General features: G+C 37.0%; 1 protein-coding gene across 7 annotated transcripts in view; it reads right to left on the bottom strand.

Annotated features, from left to right (window-relative positions):
• Positions 1 to 13,364, bottom strand: part of PSD3 (pleckstrin and Sec7 domain containing 3) — a 736,339-nt gene that overhangs the window by 142,545 nt on the left and 580,430 nt on the right. For all 7 annotated transcript variants that reach the window (XM_059384334.1, XM_059384336.1, XM_059384338.1 and 4 more), the window contains one exon: positions 12,312 to 12,505. In XM_059384334.1, the coding sequence (XP_059240317.1) occupies positions 12,312 to 12,505 (194 nt within the window). The remainder of the gene's footprint in view (positions 1 to 12,311; positions 12,506 to 13,364) is intronic.

The following is a 13,364-nucleotide window of genomic DNA, read 5'->3' as shown; positions in this document are numbered from 1 at the left end:
TTCCGTCTCACTACTTTTTACGTTTTTTCTCTCTCCAGCAAATGTATCTCTGGTGCCTTCTATCCTTCCTTCAAGTCCAACTATATTCTTATGACTGCTGTTCTAAATTCTTGTTCAGATATATTGCTTATATCTGTTTTGAGTAAATCCGTGGATGTGATTTCTTCTTGATCTTTCTTTTGGGGAGAATTCCTCCATCCTGTCATTTTTTTCTACGTTTCTGTCTTTTGTGGGTTATAAAAGCTTGTTATATTTCCTGCTTCTAAGAGTAATGCTGTATCAGGAAGGGGTAATACACTGTCCAGGGCTTGGCACTTCAGGAAGTCTTCCTGGTATATGCTATATGCCCTCCATTGTTGTGTTTTGGCTTCCCTTTCCCACTGGTCAGTCCTCTGCAGAGTTCTTCTTTGCTTGCAGTGGGGAGTGTTTAGACATCTAACCATGAATGCTTTTGATTTGTTTGATACAATAAGCCTGTTTATTTTTTTAAACTTTGAAGTTATTCACTTATTTAGTTTTAAATATTTTATTTATTTATTTGAGAGGCAGTGAGAGAGAACATGAGAGGGGAGAAGGTCAGAGGGAGAAGCAGACTCCCTGTGGAGCTGGGAGCCTGATGCGGGACTCGATCCTGGGACTCCAGGATCATGACCTGAGCTAAAGGCAATCACTTAACCAACTGAGCCATCTGGGTACCCCTCCCCTTTTTAATAAACCTGATCCAAAAAAAGAGAAAAGGACAAAAGCCCCACAAATACACAAATACTAAATACAAATACACAAATACTAAAAGTGATAAGTCTGATTCCAAAGAAAGAAAGAAAAAAAAAAAAGCCTGATACTAAAAAAGAGAAAAGGAAATGAACAAACAAACAAACAAACTATAAACTATAAACCTGATTCTACAGGAAAAAGAAAAAAGAAATCCTGGTCCTGTTTCCACCAGAACTGAAGGTGACACTTTGGAGCACTCTATGATCCAGTAGACTTGATGCATGTGGGGGGCTTATACTATTCCTCTGTGGAAGATACCTACTGTGCTGGCTCAGTGTCCAACTTGCTGAGTAAATATGCACCTGCAGGGAGCAGTGGGCAGGGTTTGGTGTAAGTGGCTCAAGACTCTACTAGGGGTGCTAAGTTGCTCACTGAGGTCCAATCATGTTGTTGGGAGAGGGAAAGATGGCATCACCCCACTCTCTCATCCCCAAAGAGGGGAGCTCAGACTGATACTGTTCAGAAAGCCCTAAGAAAAAAGTGAGCAATCTCCCTTTGGTGTCCCAGGCTGATTCCTGCCTTCAATATGTCTGTGCCTGAGCCATGGGCATATCCAGTACCACAGTTCTACTGGAGCACAAAACTCCAAGTCTTAAAGGACCTGCTATGGCACAGACCCACTCCTCTCCTCTGGAGCAGAACCTCACCACATTGTGTCTGGTGCTGTTCTGTCCCAGGAAAGCAGTCACATGGCAGTGTAGGTGCTTGGAGTTTATGGTAAAGCACAATGAGAAGCTGTGAACAGGTTTTATCTGCCTTCTGTGCATTCTTCTGTCCCTTGCTAATGAATAGTTGCTTAATGGTGCCTAGAGGGTATTTATTTTCCCCTGGAGAGGCAATATACCCTCTTCCAGATGTACCCTAGGAAGGAGAATATTCTGTCCCAGGGTGACTCAGGGGATCCCTACACAATGTTTTCTGCTTTCAGGTCTCTGCCCTCTTTCTCTCTGGAAAAAATGTTGCCCACCCCACTGGAATCCTGTGAATGGCATGGTCTTCTAAAACTTCAACCTTTGAACTCTTCTGTTTATAAGAACTAGAAATAGCCCGGTTCCTCTGGATTCTCCAGTCAATGGTTTTGGGGAAGTGTTTCTCCTTTGTGAACCAATGCGCTGCTCTCTGTCCTCCTCTCATTTTCTCTCTTTCTTTTCACAACACAAAGTGCTCCTCCTCTTCATGGCACCGTGGCTTTTCTGTTCTCCAATTCACATCACTGCACCTTGTACATGCCACTTTCTCTCTTTAACTGTGCAGATTGTTCCATTAATCCTCAGAACAATTTCCTAGGTGTTTAATGACTGGATATTACTTTAGCTGTGTTCAAGGGATGAGGCAGGACAAGGGTACCCCTACTACTCTGCCATCTTAACTCTCCACACCTATGCCACAATTTATTTATCCAGTTATCACTCAATGGATATTTGGGCTCCTTCCATAATTTGGCTGTTGTTGAAAATGCTGTTAATAAATAGGGGTGCAGGTGCCCCTCTGAATCAATATTTCTGTAACCTTTGGATAAACACCTAGTAGTGCAATTGCTGGTCACAGTTTTAACTTTCTGAAGAACATTCATACTGTTTACTACAGTGGCAGTCCCAGTTTGCATTCCCACCAAGAGAGTGAAAGAGGGTTCTCCTTTCTCCACATATGTGCAAAGATCTATTGTTTCCTGTATTGTTCATTTTAGCCATTCTGACAGGTGTGACGTGGTATTTCATTGTGGTTTTGATTTGTATTTCCCTAATGATGAGTGATGTTGAGCATCTTTTCATGTTTTGTTAGTCATCTGGCTGTCTTCTTTGGAAAAACATCTATTCATGTGTTCTTTTTCTTAAATTGTTTTTGAGGTGTTGAGTTTGACAAGTTCTTTATATATTTTGGATACTAATCTTTTATCAGATATGACATTTGCAAATATTTTCTCCCATTCCCTAGGCTGTCTTTTAGTTTTGTTGATTGTTTCCTTTGCTGTGCATTGGCTTTTTAAATTGAAGAAATCACAATGGTTTATTTTTGTTTTTGATTCCCTTCCCTCTGAAGGTATGAGTAAGAAGTTGCCTGGCCAAGACCAAAGAGTTTGCTGTCTGTTTGCTAGGCTTTTGATGGTTTCCCAACTCACATTTAGGTCTTTCATCCATTTTGAATTTATTTTGTGTATATTATAAGAAACTGATCTAGTTTCATTCTTTTGTATGTTGCCATCCAGTTTCCCAGCACCATTTGTTGAAGAGATTTTTTCTCATGATATTCATTCTTGCTGTATTGAAGAGTAGTTGTCCATACAGTTGCGGGTTCATTTCTGGGTTTTCTCTTCTGTTACATTGATCAATGTGTCTGTTTTTGTGCCAGTACCATATTGCTATAATCATTACAGAGCTGTAACACAGGTTGAAGTCCAGAATTGTAATGGCTCCAGCTTTTCTTTTCTTTTTCAGGAATGCTTTGGCTATCCAGGGTCTTTTGTGGTTCCATACAGATTTTAGAATTTGTTCGAGCTCTGTGAAAAATGCTGGTGGTATTTTGATAGGGATTGCACTGAATGTATAGACATTTTTACAATGTTTCTAATCCACGAGCATGGAATGTTTTTCCATTTCTTTGTTTCCTCTTCAATTTTTTCACAAGTGTTTTATAGTTTCCAGAGTATAACTTTTACCTCTGTGGTTAAGTTTATTCTTACAGGTTTTGGTGCAATTGTAAATGGGATTGATTCCTTGATTTCTGCTGCCTTATTTTTGGCATAGAGAAATGCAATAGATTTCTGTACATTGATTTTATAACCTGCGACTCTGCTGAATTCATGTATGAATTTTAGCAATTTTTTGGTGGAATCTGTTGGGTTTTCTACGTAAAGTATAATGTCTGCGCAGTGTGAAAGTTTGGCTTCCTCCTTGCCACTGAGCTTGATGGAATTCTAATAAATTCTAATAAATTCCATTTCACTTTCATAGCTCAGTAAATATTAAGTCTTGAGGCCTGAGGCAACTAGAAAAAAATGTCTTAACAAAAGTGATCAGTAATCAGTTTAGTTCTCCTTATTCTACGAAAGGTTAATGGCTACAGAACAAAAGGTTAACTGCTACAAAAAATTATTTCCTTTCATAACAATTAGAAAACAATTAGAAACCAAAAGTTTCCAGATGTTGTGCAATAGGAAGCTTTAAATTGATTCTAAAGAGAAAGGAACAAAAGAGGTAAGCCCAAATAACTGCTTGAAGGAAGTACTTAAGATCCAATAGTGAAAGAGGGTGCCAAAATAGCGTTAGGAACTTGTGCTGACTTTTGTGAGGCTGAGGTGGCTGGAATTTGTTCATCAGAGTACAAGAGAGAGGAAAGGTACACAAGAGGATAGCTCTGGAGATCCGCAGAGGAATTCCCAGGTCTTGGCTATAGCAAGATGTGGTCACATGTGAAAAGAATAACCAAACAGTTGTGGAATAAATAATTTTAAAAGCCCATGTGGGGATAGAAATAGTCTATGTCTTCATCAGGCAGAGGAGGGTAAGATTTTGTTATACTAGGGGCACTGGAGGCTAAAGAGTAATAAGAGTTCCCGGTATAAAGCTAAATAAGTTCCAGAATAAAGGTTGATTTGGTTATACCCTAACAAAGAGTAAAGGCAAACCTCTAAGAATTCAGTTAATTCATAAGTTACTTATCTATGCAATAGGATAAAATCCAACATTCTTTAATGGCACATAACTAAGTTGTCTCCCAAAATGTCACATCTGGCATTCAAATAAAAATTACTAGGAATGCAAAGAAAAAGAAAACTATAACCTAGAGGTAGCAGGAAAATTAATCAAAGTAACAGTCCTGGAAATACCAGGGAGAAAAGAATCAAAGAGAAGGGTGTTAATACAGCTTTGGTAAATATTAAAAAATATTTTAATATAATATAAATATAAATATTTATATACATAAATATATATTTATATTTATATTTATGTATATAAATATAAAAAGTATGCTATATATGCAATGACAAATACTATAGTAAAACTGAAGACACACAATAAAATAAAGTTCTGAAAGCATAAAAAAGATTTGGAAAAAAAAGTGAACAGAGCCTTAATAAACTTTTTGTGTAGAATCAAGTACTTGAATATATAGGAAAGGAGAATCCTAGAAAAAGGGGTGGGTGCTTTAAAAATAATGGCTATAAGATTTCCATAATTGGTGAAAAATATAGCCTGGCAAATACAAGAAATTCAATCAACACCAGACAAGAAAAACAAAAAGAAAACCGCACTAAAACAGCTCATAATAAAATTGTTGAAAATCAAAAATAAAAAGAAAAAATTTTAAAGCAGGCAGAAAGAAAAAATAAAACCATTATAAGCACAGAGAAATAAATGATGTCAGCAGGTTTTTTTGCCTGAAACCACATAGGGCATTGCAAAATAGAACATTTTTAAATTACTGAGGGAAAAGGAAAACACTGCCAAATAATTCTACAACCAGTAATCAAAAATTCCTAAAATTAAGATGCAGTGTACCTTTTTTCTTTTAAACCAATAAAACATGAGAACATTTCTTGCTAGCAGGACTTTACTACAAGACATATTAAAGGAAATTATTTAAGCAGAAAAAGAAAAGATACTGAATGGAAATCTGGAAATGAAAAAGGAAACTCGGTATGCCAGAAACAGTCAATGTGTGGGTAAAAATAAAAACTACATTTTCTATTTAAAGCAAAAATAATCACAATGTACTCTGAGTTTTATACACAAGGAAAAGAGATGACAATAGCACAAATGCTAGGAAAACACAAAAGGAAGTAACCGGTTATAAGGGTCTCAAACTTCGATTTCTTTCATAAGTGTTCTATAGTTTCCAGAGTACCTCTCTGGTTAGGTTTGTTCCTAGGTAATCTTAGAGGTTCTGGTGTAATTGTAAATGGGATCAATTTCTTGATTTCTGCTGCTTCACTACTGGCATAGAGAAATGCAATAGATTTCTGTACATTGATTTGATATCCTGTGACTTTGCTGAATTCATGTATGAGTTTTAGTGGAATGTATGAGTTTTGGTGGAATCCATTGGGTTTTCTATGTAGAGTATAATGTTGTCTGTGCAGTGTGAAAGTTTGGCTTCCTCCTTGCCAATTTGGATGCCTTTTATTTCTTTTTGTTGTCTGCTGATGCTTAAGATTCCCAGTACTATGTTAAGTAACAGTGGTGAGAGCAGACATCCCTGTCCTATTCCTGACCATAGAGGAAAAGTTCCCAGGTCTTCCCAATTGAAGAGAATATTAGTTGTGGGCTTTTCAATATGGCCTTTATTATATGTTGAGGTACATTCTCTCTAACTCTACTTTGTTGAAGGTTTTTTTTTTTTTTTAATCGTGAATGGATGCCACATATTTTTTTCAAATGCTTTTTTTGCATCTCTTGAAAGTATCATGTGGTTCTTATCTTTTCCTTTATTAATGTGGTGTATCATTTTGATTGTTTTTCTAATATTGAACCACCCTTACAGGCCAGGCATAAATCCACTTGATAGTGGTGAATGCTTCTTTAATGGACTGTTTGATTGGTTTGCTACTATTTTATTGAGAACTTGTACATCCCACAAGCATCAGGGATATTGGCCTCTAGTTCTCTTTTTTAGTGGAATCTTTATTTTGAATTCAGGGTAATTCTGGGCCTATAGAATAAATGTAGATGTTTTCCTACCTCTTCTATTTTTTTAAATAGTTTGAGAAGAACAGGTAATCACTGTTCTTTAAATGTTTGGTAGAATTGACCCATGAAGCCACTTAGCCCTGGATTTCTTTGTTAGTTATTGGTCTCTTCAAGTTTTCTATTTCTCCCTGTTTCAGTTTTGGTGGTTCACATGTTTGTAGGAATACATCCATTTCTTTCAGTTTGTCCCATTTGTGCATATATAGGTTTTCATAATATTTTCTTATAATTTTATTTATGTTGTATTGGTGGTTATTTTTTGCCTCCTGTTTTGATTTTACTTATTTGGTTCCTTTCTCTTTTCTTTTTGGTAAGTCTGGCTTGGGACTTAACAATTTTATTCATTTTTTCAATGAACCACCTCCTGGTTTCATTGACTTGTTCTATTTTTTTTTTTTTTTTTTAGTTTCTATATCATTCATTTCTGCTCTAATCTTTAGTATTTCCTTCTTTATACTGGATTTAGGCTTCATTTATTGTTCTTCTTCTAGCTTCTTTAGAAATAAGGTTAGGTTGTTAAAGATTTTCCTTTCTTGTTAAGCCTGTATAGCTATATATTTCCCTGTTAGGACTGCTTCTGCTGCATCCCAAAGGCTTTGGACTGTTGTGTTCATTTTTATTTGTTTCCATATACATTTCTATTTCTTCCTTGATTTCCTGGTTGACCCATTCATTGTTTAGTAGCATGCTGTTTAACTGCCATATGTTTGTGGTCTTTCCAAAATTAAAAAAAAAAAAAATTTTTTTTTGTGGTTGACTTCAAGTCATGGCACTCTGGTCAGAAAAGATGCAAGGGATTTACCCCAAAGATCAGATGTAGTGAAAAGAAGGGTCACCTGTACCCCATTGTTTATAGCAGCAATGGCCACGGTGCCAAACTGTGGAAAGAACCAAGATGCCCTTCAACGGACGAATGGATAAGGAAAATGTGGTCCATATGCACTATGGAGTATTATGCTTCCATCAGAAAGGATGAATACCCAACTTTTGTAGCAACATGGATGGGACTGGAAGAGATTATGCTGAGTGAAGTAAGTCAAGCAGAAAGAATCAATTATCATATGGTTTCGCTTATTTGAGGAGCATAACAAATATCATGGAGGACATAGGGGGATGGAGAGGAGAAGGAAGTTGAGGGAAATTGGAAGGGGAGATGAACCAAGAGAGACTATGGGCTCTGAAAAACAATCTGAGGGTTTTGAAGGGGCGGGGGGTGGGAGGTTGGGGGAGCCAGGTGGTGGGTATTACGGAGGGCAGGTATTGCATGGAGCACTGGGTGTGGTGCATAAACAATGAATTCTGTTACACTGAAAAGAAATTAAATAAAAAAAAATAATATAAAAAAAAAAAGAAAAGATGCATGGCATGATATCAATCTTTTTGTACTTGTGGCCTGATTTGTGACCTAGTATATAATCTATTCTGGACATCGTTCCATGTGCACTCAAAAAGAACCTGCATTAAAGTGCATTCTGCCACTTTAGGATGAGATATTCTGAATATATCTGTGAAGTCCATTTGGTCCAGTGCATCATCCAAAGTTATTAAGCTATTGTTTCTTTGTCAGTTTTCTGCTTAGATATCTGTTCATTGATGTAAGTGGGAAGATAAACTCCCCTATTGTATTATTGTATTATTATTAATGAGTTCCTTTATGTTTGTTATTGTTTTATATATTGGGGTGACTCCATGCTGCATGTATAAATACTTCCAATTACACTTATTTTTAGATTTTCCCCTTGGATATAATGCCCTTCATCTCTTCTTACAGTGTTTGGTTTAAAGTCCAGTTTGTTGTATAGAAGTACCGCTAATCTGGCTTTATTTTGATGTCCAGTTATATGATAAGTATTTCTCCATTCCATCAATTTCAATGCATGGGTGTCTTTAGGTCTTAAATCAATTTCTGGTAGGCAGATAAATGGGCCTTCTTTTTTTTTAAAATATATTCTGACACTGTGTATTCTGATTGGAATGCTTAATCTATTTACATTTAGAGTAATTACTCATAGATTTGTATTTAGTGCCATTTTATTACTTGGCTTGTTGTTTTGGGAGATTTTCTCTATTATATTCTTGTCTTTATCACTTTGGTTTTTCCTTTTAATATTTTTTCCCCCTTTTAATATTTTCCCTTTTAATATTTTAGTATTTCCTGCAGGTTGGTTTAATGGCTATGGACTCCTTTAGTTTTCTTTGTCTGAGAAACTCTTTTTATCTTTTTTATTCTGAATTATAGCCTTGCTATTCTTGGTTGCAGATTTTTCCCATTCAGTACTATAAACATATCATGTCACTACCACCTAGCCTGCCAAATTTATGTTGAGAGATCTGAAGCTAGCCTCATGGGTCTTCCCTGTAAGTAAGGGGCTTCTTTTTGTCTTGCTGCTTTTAAGACTTTTCTCTTTTCATATATTATTTTCTCAAATAAATTCCCTGTCCTCTTTTCTCTGTCTTCTTCTTCTAGTACACCTATAATAGGAATTTTATTACATTTGATGGAGTCACTGAGTTCCCTAAATATATTCTCATATTGCAAAATTCTTTTTTTGTTCAGCTTATGTTTCATTATTTTATCTTGTATGTCACTTCTTTGTGCCTCTGCTTCTTTCATCCTTGTGTTCATTGTATTAAGCCTGTTTTGAATCTCAGTTACTGAATTTTTCATTTCTAATTGTTTTTTTACTCTTTTATCTCTGTAATAAGGGTCTCCCTGGTCTTCCATTCTTTTCTTAAGCTAGCAAGTATCCTTATGATTGTTGCTTTGGATTCCCCATCAGTCATATTACTTGTATCTGTTCTGCTTAGCTCTCTGGCTGTGACCCTATCTTGTTCTTTCATTTGGGACAAATTTTTATGTCTTTGGCTTTTGTTTAAATCTCTCTTCCTCTCTGTGTTAGAAAAGCCTGTATGTTTTCTGCTCCTGATAATCATGGCTTTATCAAGAAGAGATCATTTAGGTCCAGGACCTGGTACATCAGATAGGATCTTTGGTGTGTGCTGTGTGCCCTCTACTACTGTGTTTTGGCTGCTGTATCCTTCAGTTCAGTTTCTGCAGGGGTTCTCCTTGCCTGAAGTGAGAAATGTTTGGTCCTTGGCTAGAATGCAGCATGTTTTAACTGGGTGAACTTTGGTCTGCATGTTAAATGAAACTTGATATTTCCACTTGAACTGAAGCCATAAAGAACTCTGGTCAGGAGCTGTGGTGTGGGCAGGGGCTTCTGCTGATCTTCTGTGGAAATGGCCTTCAGCACTGGGACTGAGGCAAGCTTTATGGAGAAGGGCAGTACTACCAGACTGCAGGGATGTGAGTGGGTGTAAGCAGGTTAGACAGCCAGGGTAGGCACTTTGCTGCTTACCCCAGATGGCTCTGTGTTTATATTGAGGGGTGGTGGAGGAAATGGCCCTAGCCGGTTTCTCTGTTCCTGGAGAGGAGTACTATGCATGCTGCCTCTCTGGGAGGCAGGCTAAGAAGAGCAAATAATCTCCCCACTGTTTATTTGTACAATCTGCCTCTGGGTTGTTTGTCTGACTTCTCTCCAGGTATAGTGCCATGCCCTCTGAGCTGTATCCCAGCCAAGCCTGCTGACTTTTAAAACTTTAGGCTTTAGGGACATGATGAGGGCAGGGGCTTGTGCTGGTCTTTGTGGGGAGTGTTTCACCTAGGCAGAAATTCTTAAGTTGCTAAAAAGATAAAAGTCCCATGACACTTAAAACTGACCTAATGAACCTCAAGTTCTCAGAGGAGTTAACTAAGGCTTTAAAGGCGTTATATCGGCAGGAAAATCTAGCATGATCTAAAATGTGTAGGATGGCTCACCTATTAAGCAACTCCCAGGTTTTGTACCTATACTCATATACACTGGGCTGCTAAGGGAGCAGAGCTTCCAGCAAGGTAATTCTCTCTAATAATCCTTAGAAGTGTCCCAGGAAAACAAGACAGAAAATTTCACTGGTAGGCCAAATCTGGGGACTCTCTGGAATAAATTAATCAATTATGTCAATCCATTGCTACGGAAATGAATCAATGAAAAGATGTTCAAGTAGGTTAACTCTGCAGAATGTAGTAAAATACACTAAATCAATGATTGGTATTGCTTCCTTTTTTGCCTTTCCTGAACTGGTATTTTAAACTGCAGTTGTTCTACTTTTTGTTTCTAGTACTTCATATAAACTATGTCAGATATTTCTGTAGTTTTATTTAGACTACAGCGTGAATTTACATCCCTATCTAGGGAAAATGGACACTGACCAGCAAATTTAAACCTTGGAAATGGGAGCCACTCCTAGGCATGACCTGTGGGTCAGAGATGAGTATATCTGTGGTTATAAATGGAAGATGGTACTATGTTCTCCAAAAGCTTTGCTTGAACTGGCTGGAGAAAAGGTATGCATGTATGTTGGCAACAAAGAGATGAATATCTATTGCTTTGTCTCCCAAAAACAAAGCCCTTTTCTATGAAAACTGTATCTTATTCGTTCTTGAGGGAACTTCCCCTTTTTTTGCACTTCAACCCAGTGAGTGCTGACAATTATAGTATTCCATCTCTCAGTCATACAAATCCGAGTTCTTCCCAGAATATAGTAAATTCAAAATTAGGAAAGAAAAAGAATACTTTTTGTTGACAAAACTGAATACATGATCTAAAATGCTGCTAATAATCATGTATCTAGCCATGTAAGAGAGACTATTCCCAAGAGTAAAGGTGACATGCAATATAATGTAGAGACAAAAATGGACAAAGTGTCCTGGCAACACTCCTCATTTTAAGTGTGTCCTTGCCCTTTTTTTCCTAAGCCAGTCGCTGTCACTTGCAACTATGAGTCCTGAAATAATTCTCTTCCAGAAAATTAAGTAGTCTAATAGGCTAGTTTATAGAGTGTATAGGATATATGGTAGAGGTGCTCCTAAGGAACTTGGAAAAACTGAGAAACTTACTCAGCATTGTAAGTCAGTGTCAAAGCCACTCTGTTACAATATTTCTCTTGACCATAACCCAATAAAATGTGCTAACACATTAAGAAAAAGTACCCAGCCACAGATATAAATAGTGGTACTGTCCATCCAAGCAGTGCTTATTTGTGTTTGTAGATAGGTAGGAACACCCTAAAGGTTTAACCCACTAATTTTGAGCATACATACTAGCTTACCTTAGCTTGTTCAACTATATCAAATTGCTATTTCACCCTCTGCATAGGTTACTCAAGCACAGAAACATACTTAGTTTCTTTCAATTTCTAACATTATTACCTGTCACTAGATAATGATGTCTCATACTTCACAGAGCCATCATATGGGACTCCTTTAATTTTCAAGTACTAATCATACCATGCTTGCTTATGACATACCTATCCACCTCCCATAAAGGCCAATCCCTTCAAGTGTACAGACCATAATTCTTTCCCTTCCTTGTCTGTAGGATCCTACATTATTATTTTATGTGTTATAAATTCACTCTTCCCCTCAACCACCAGAGATGTAAACTCCATGAAGACATGGACCTTGCCCATCCCATTGGCTGCTCTATTTTTGATGTCTAGTACATAGTTACGTATCCAGAATTATTTGCTGAAATCAAGAGTGAATAAATGAACAGAAGGTTGGAAATGAATTATCTGCAAGAGGTATTCCATTTCTGAAGCTCTATAATTCTACTCAGAGAAGAGCAGGTGCCACAATGGTTTTCTGACGTAGGGTAACAGGCTTCATCAAACTTCAGTTAATATTTCTCTAGATAAACCTAATATAATTTTTCTTCACCCTTGACTTTACTTCAGATAAATTCATTTTAAATTTTAAGCCTCAAGATGAAATAAATGAAATAGACAATGACAACAAATTGTGCTTACTCTTCTTTCCATCCATATCTGCATGGATCTTCCGAGCCAAGAATCCACTTTTGTACACAGCAGCATTTGGGTCATGAGGAATGTCTAAGAATGGGTTGGTAGTGCTCCCAATACGACTAATGGTCTTTGGATGTGTTCCATTAGCCTTCTCATCAGTACCTTCAGATGGAGATTTTTTTTTCTCTTCATCATCTCTAAAGAAGAAAACACAGATTGAGCACTTAACAACAATCAGTAAACAAAGTTATTTAGTGTAATAAACTACAATGTTTTCAATAGTCTATCAGTCATGATAACAAAAACTGTAAAAACAGGTATCATTTACTAAGTGTTTATGTGCCAGGTATTAATGATCATAACAGTTTTCTAAGACCGACATTAGTATCCCATATTTCAGATAACAAAACAAACTCAAGAAAGTTTAAGTAAGTGCCCAAGGCCACAGATCTAGTAATCAAAGAAAGAGATAGTAAGGATATGACTGCAAAATCTCTAAAGTCTTTGCTCTTTCTACCCACTACAGTGTCTTCATGTCTGTCCTCTTTCAAAAAGAGTGGGGATTCTTTAGCAGAGATCACGATTTTGATTTTGATTTTTGATTTCTACATGGTTTAGCACATTGCCAAGTATACAGAATACAACAAATCATTACAGATTCAGTCCAGTGAATAATACTAAACTAAATCTGGCATGTAACAGGTAATTCTCTTATACTGAAACCCCAGTAAAGCTAATAATGAGGTAGGATGGTGGTGTCATCCACAGTGCTTTGGCATCTTATAGGTACTACTTTCTCAACTGCCATAAAAGTCATAATCTCAAGGTTCTGGGATTGAGCCCCTCATCGGGCTTTCTGCTCAGCAGGAAGTCTGTTTCTCCCTCTCTCACTGCTCCTCTCCAGTCCTCTACTCTCTTACTACCCCCCCAAATAAATAAAAAATCTTAAAAAAAAAAATCTGTTCCTTCAAGGAGGGTAAATTTAAATCTGAAATTCTTATGTACATTAAGTATGAAGGAGGCAAAAAATGGATGGTTACATTCAATAAAGAGGAA

The sequence above is a fragment of the Mustela nigripes genome, chromosome 18 (genome assembly GCF_022355385.1).
Source record: "Mustela nigripes isolate SB6536 chromosome 18, MUSNIG.SB6536, whole genome shotgun sequence".
Lineage (NCBI taxonomy): Eukaryota > Metazoa > Chordata > Mammalia > Carnivora > Mustelidae > Mustela > Mustela nigripes.
This window is presented reverse-complemented; position numbering and strand designations above follow the sequence as displayed.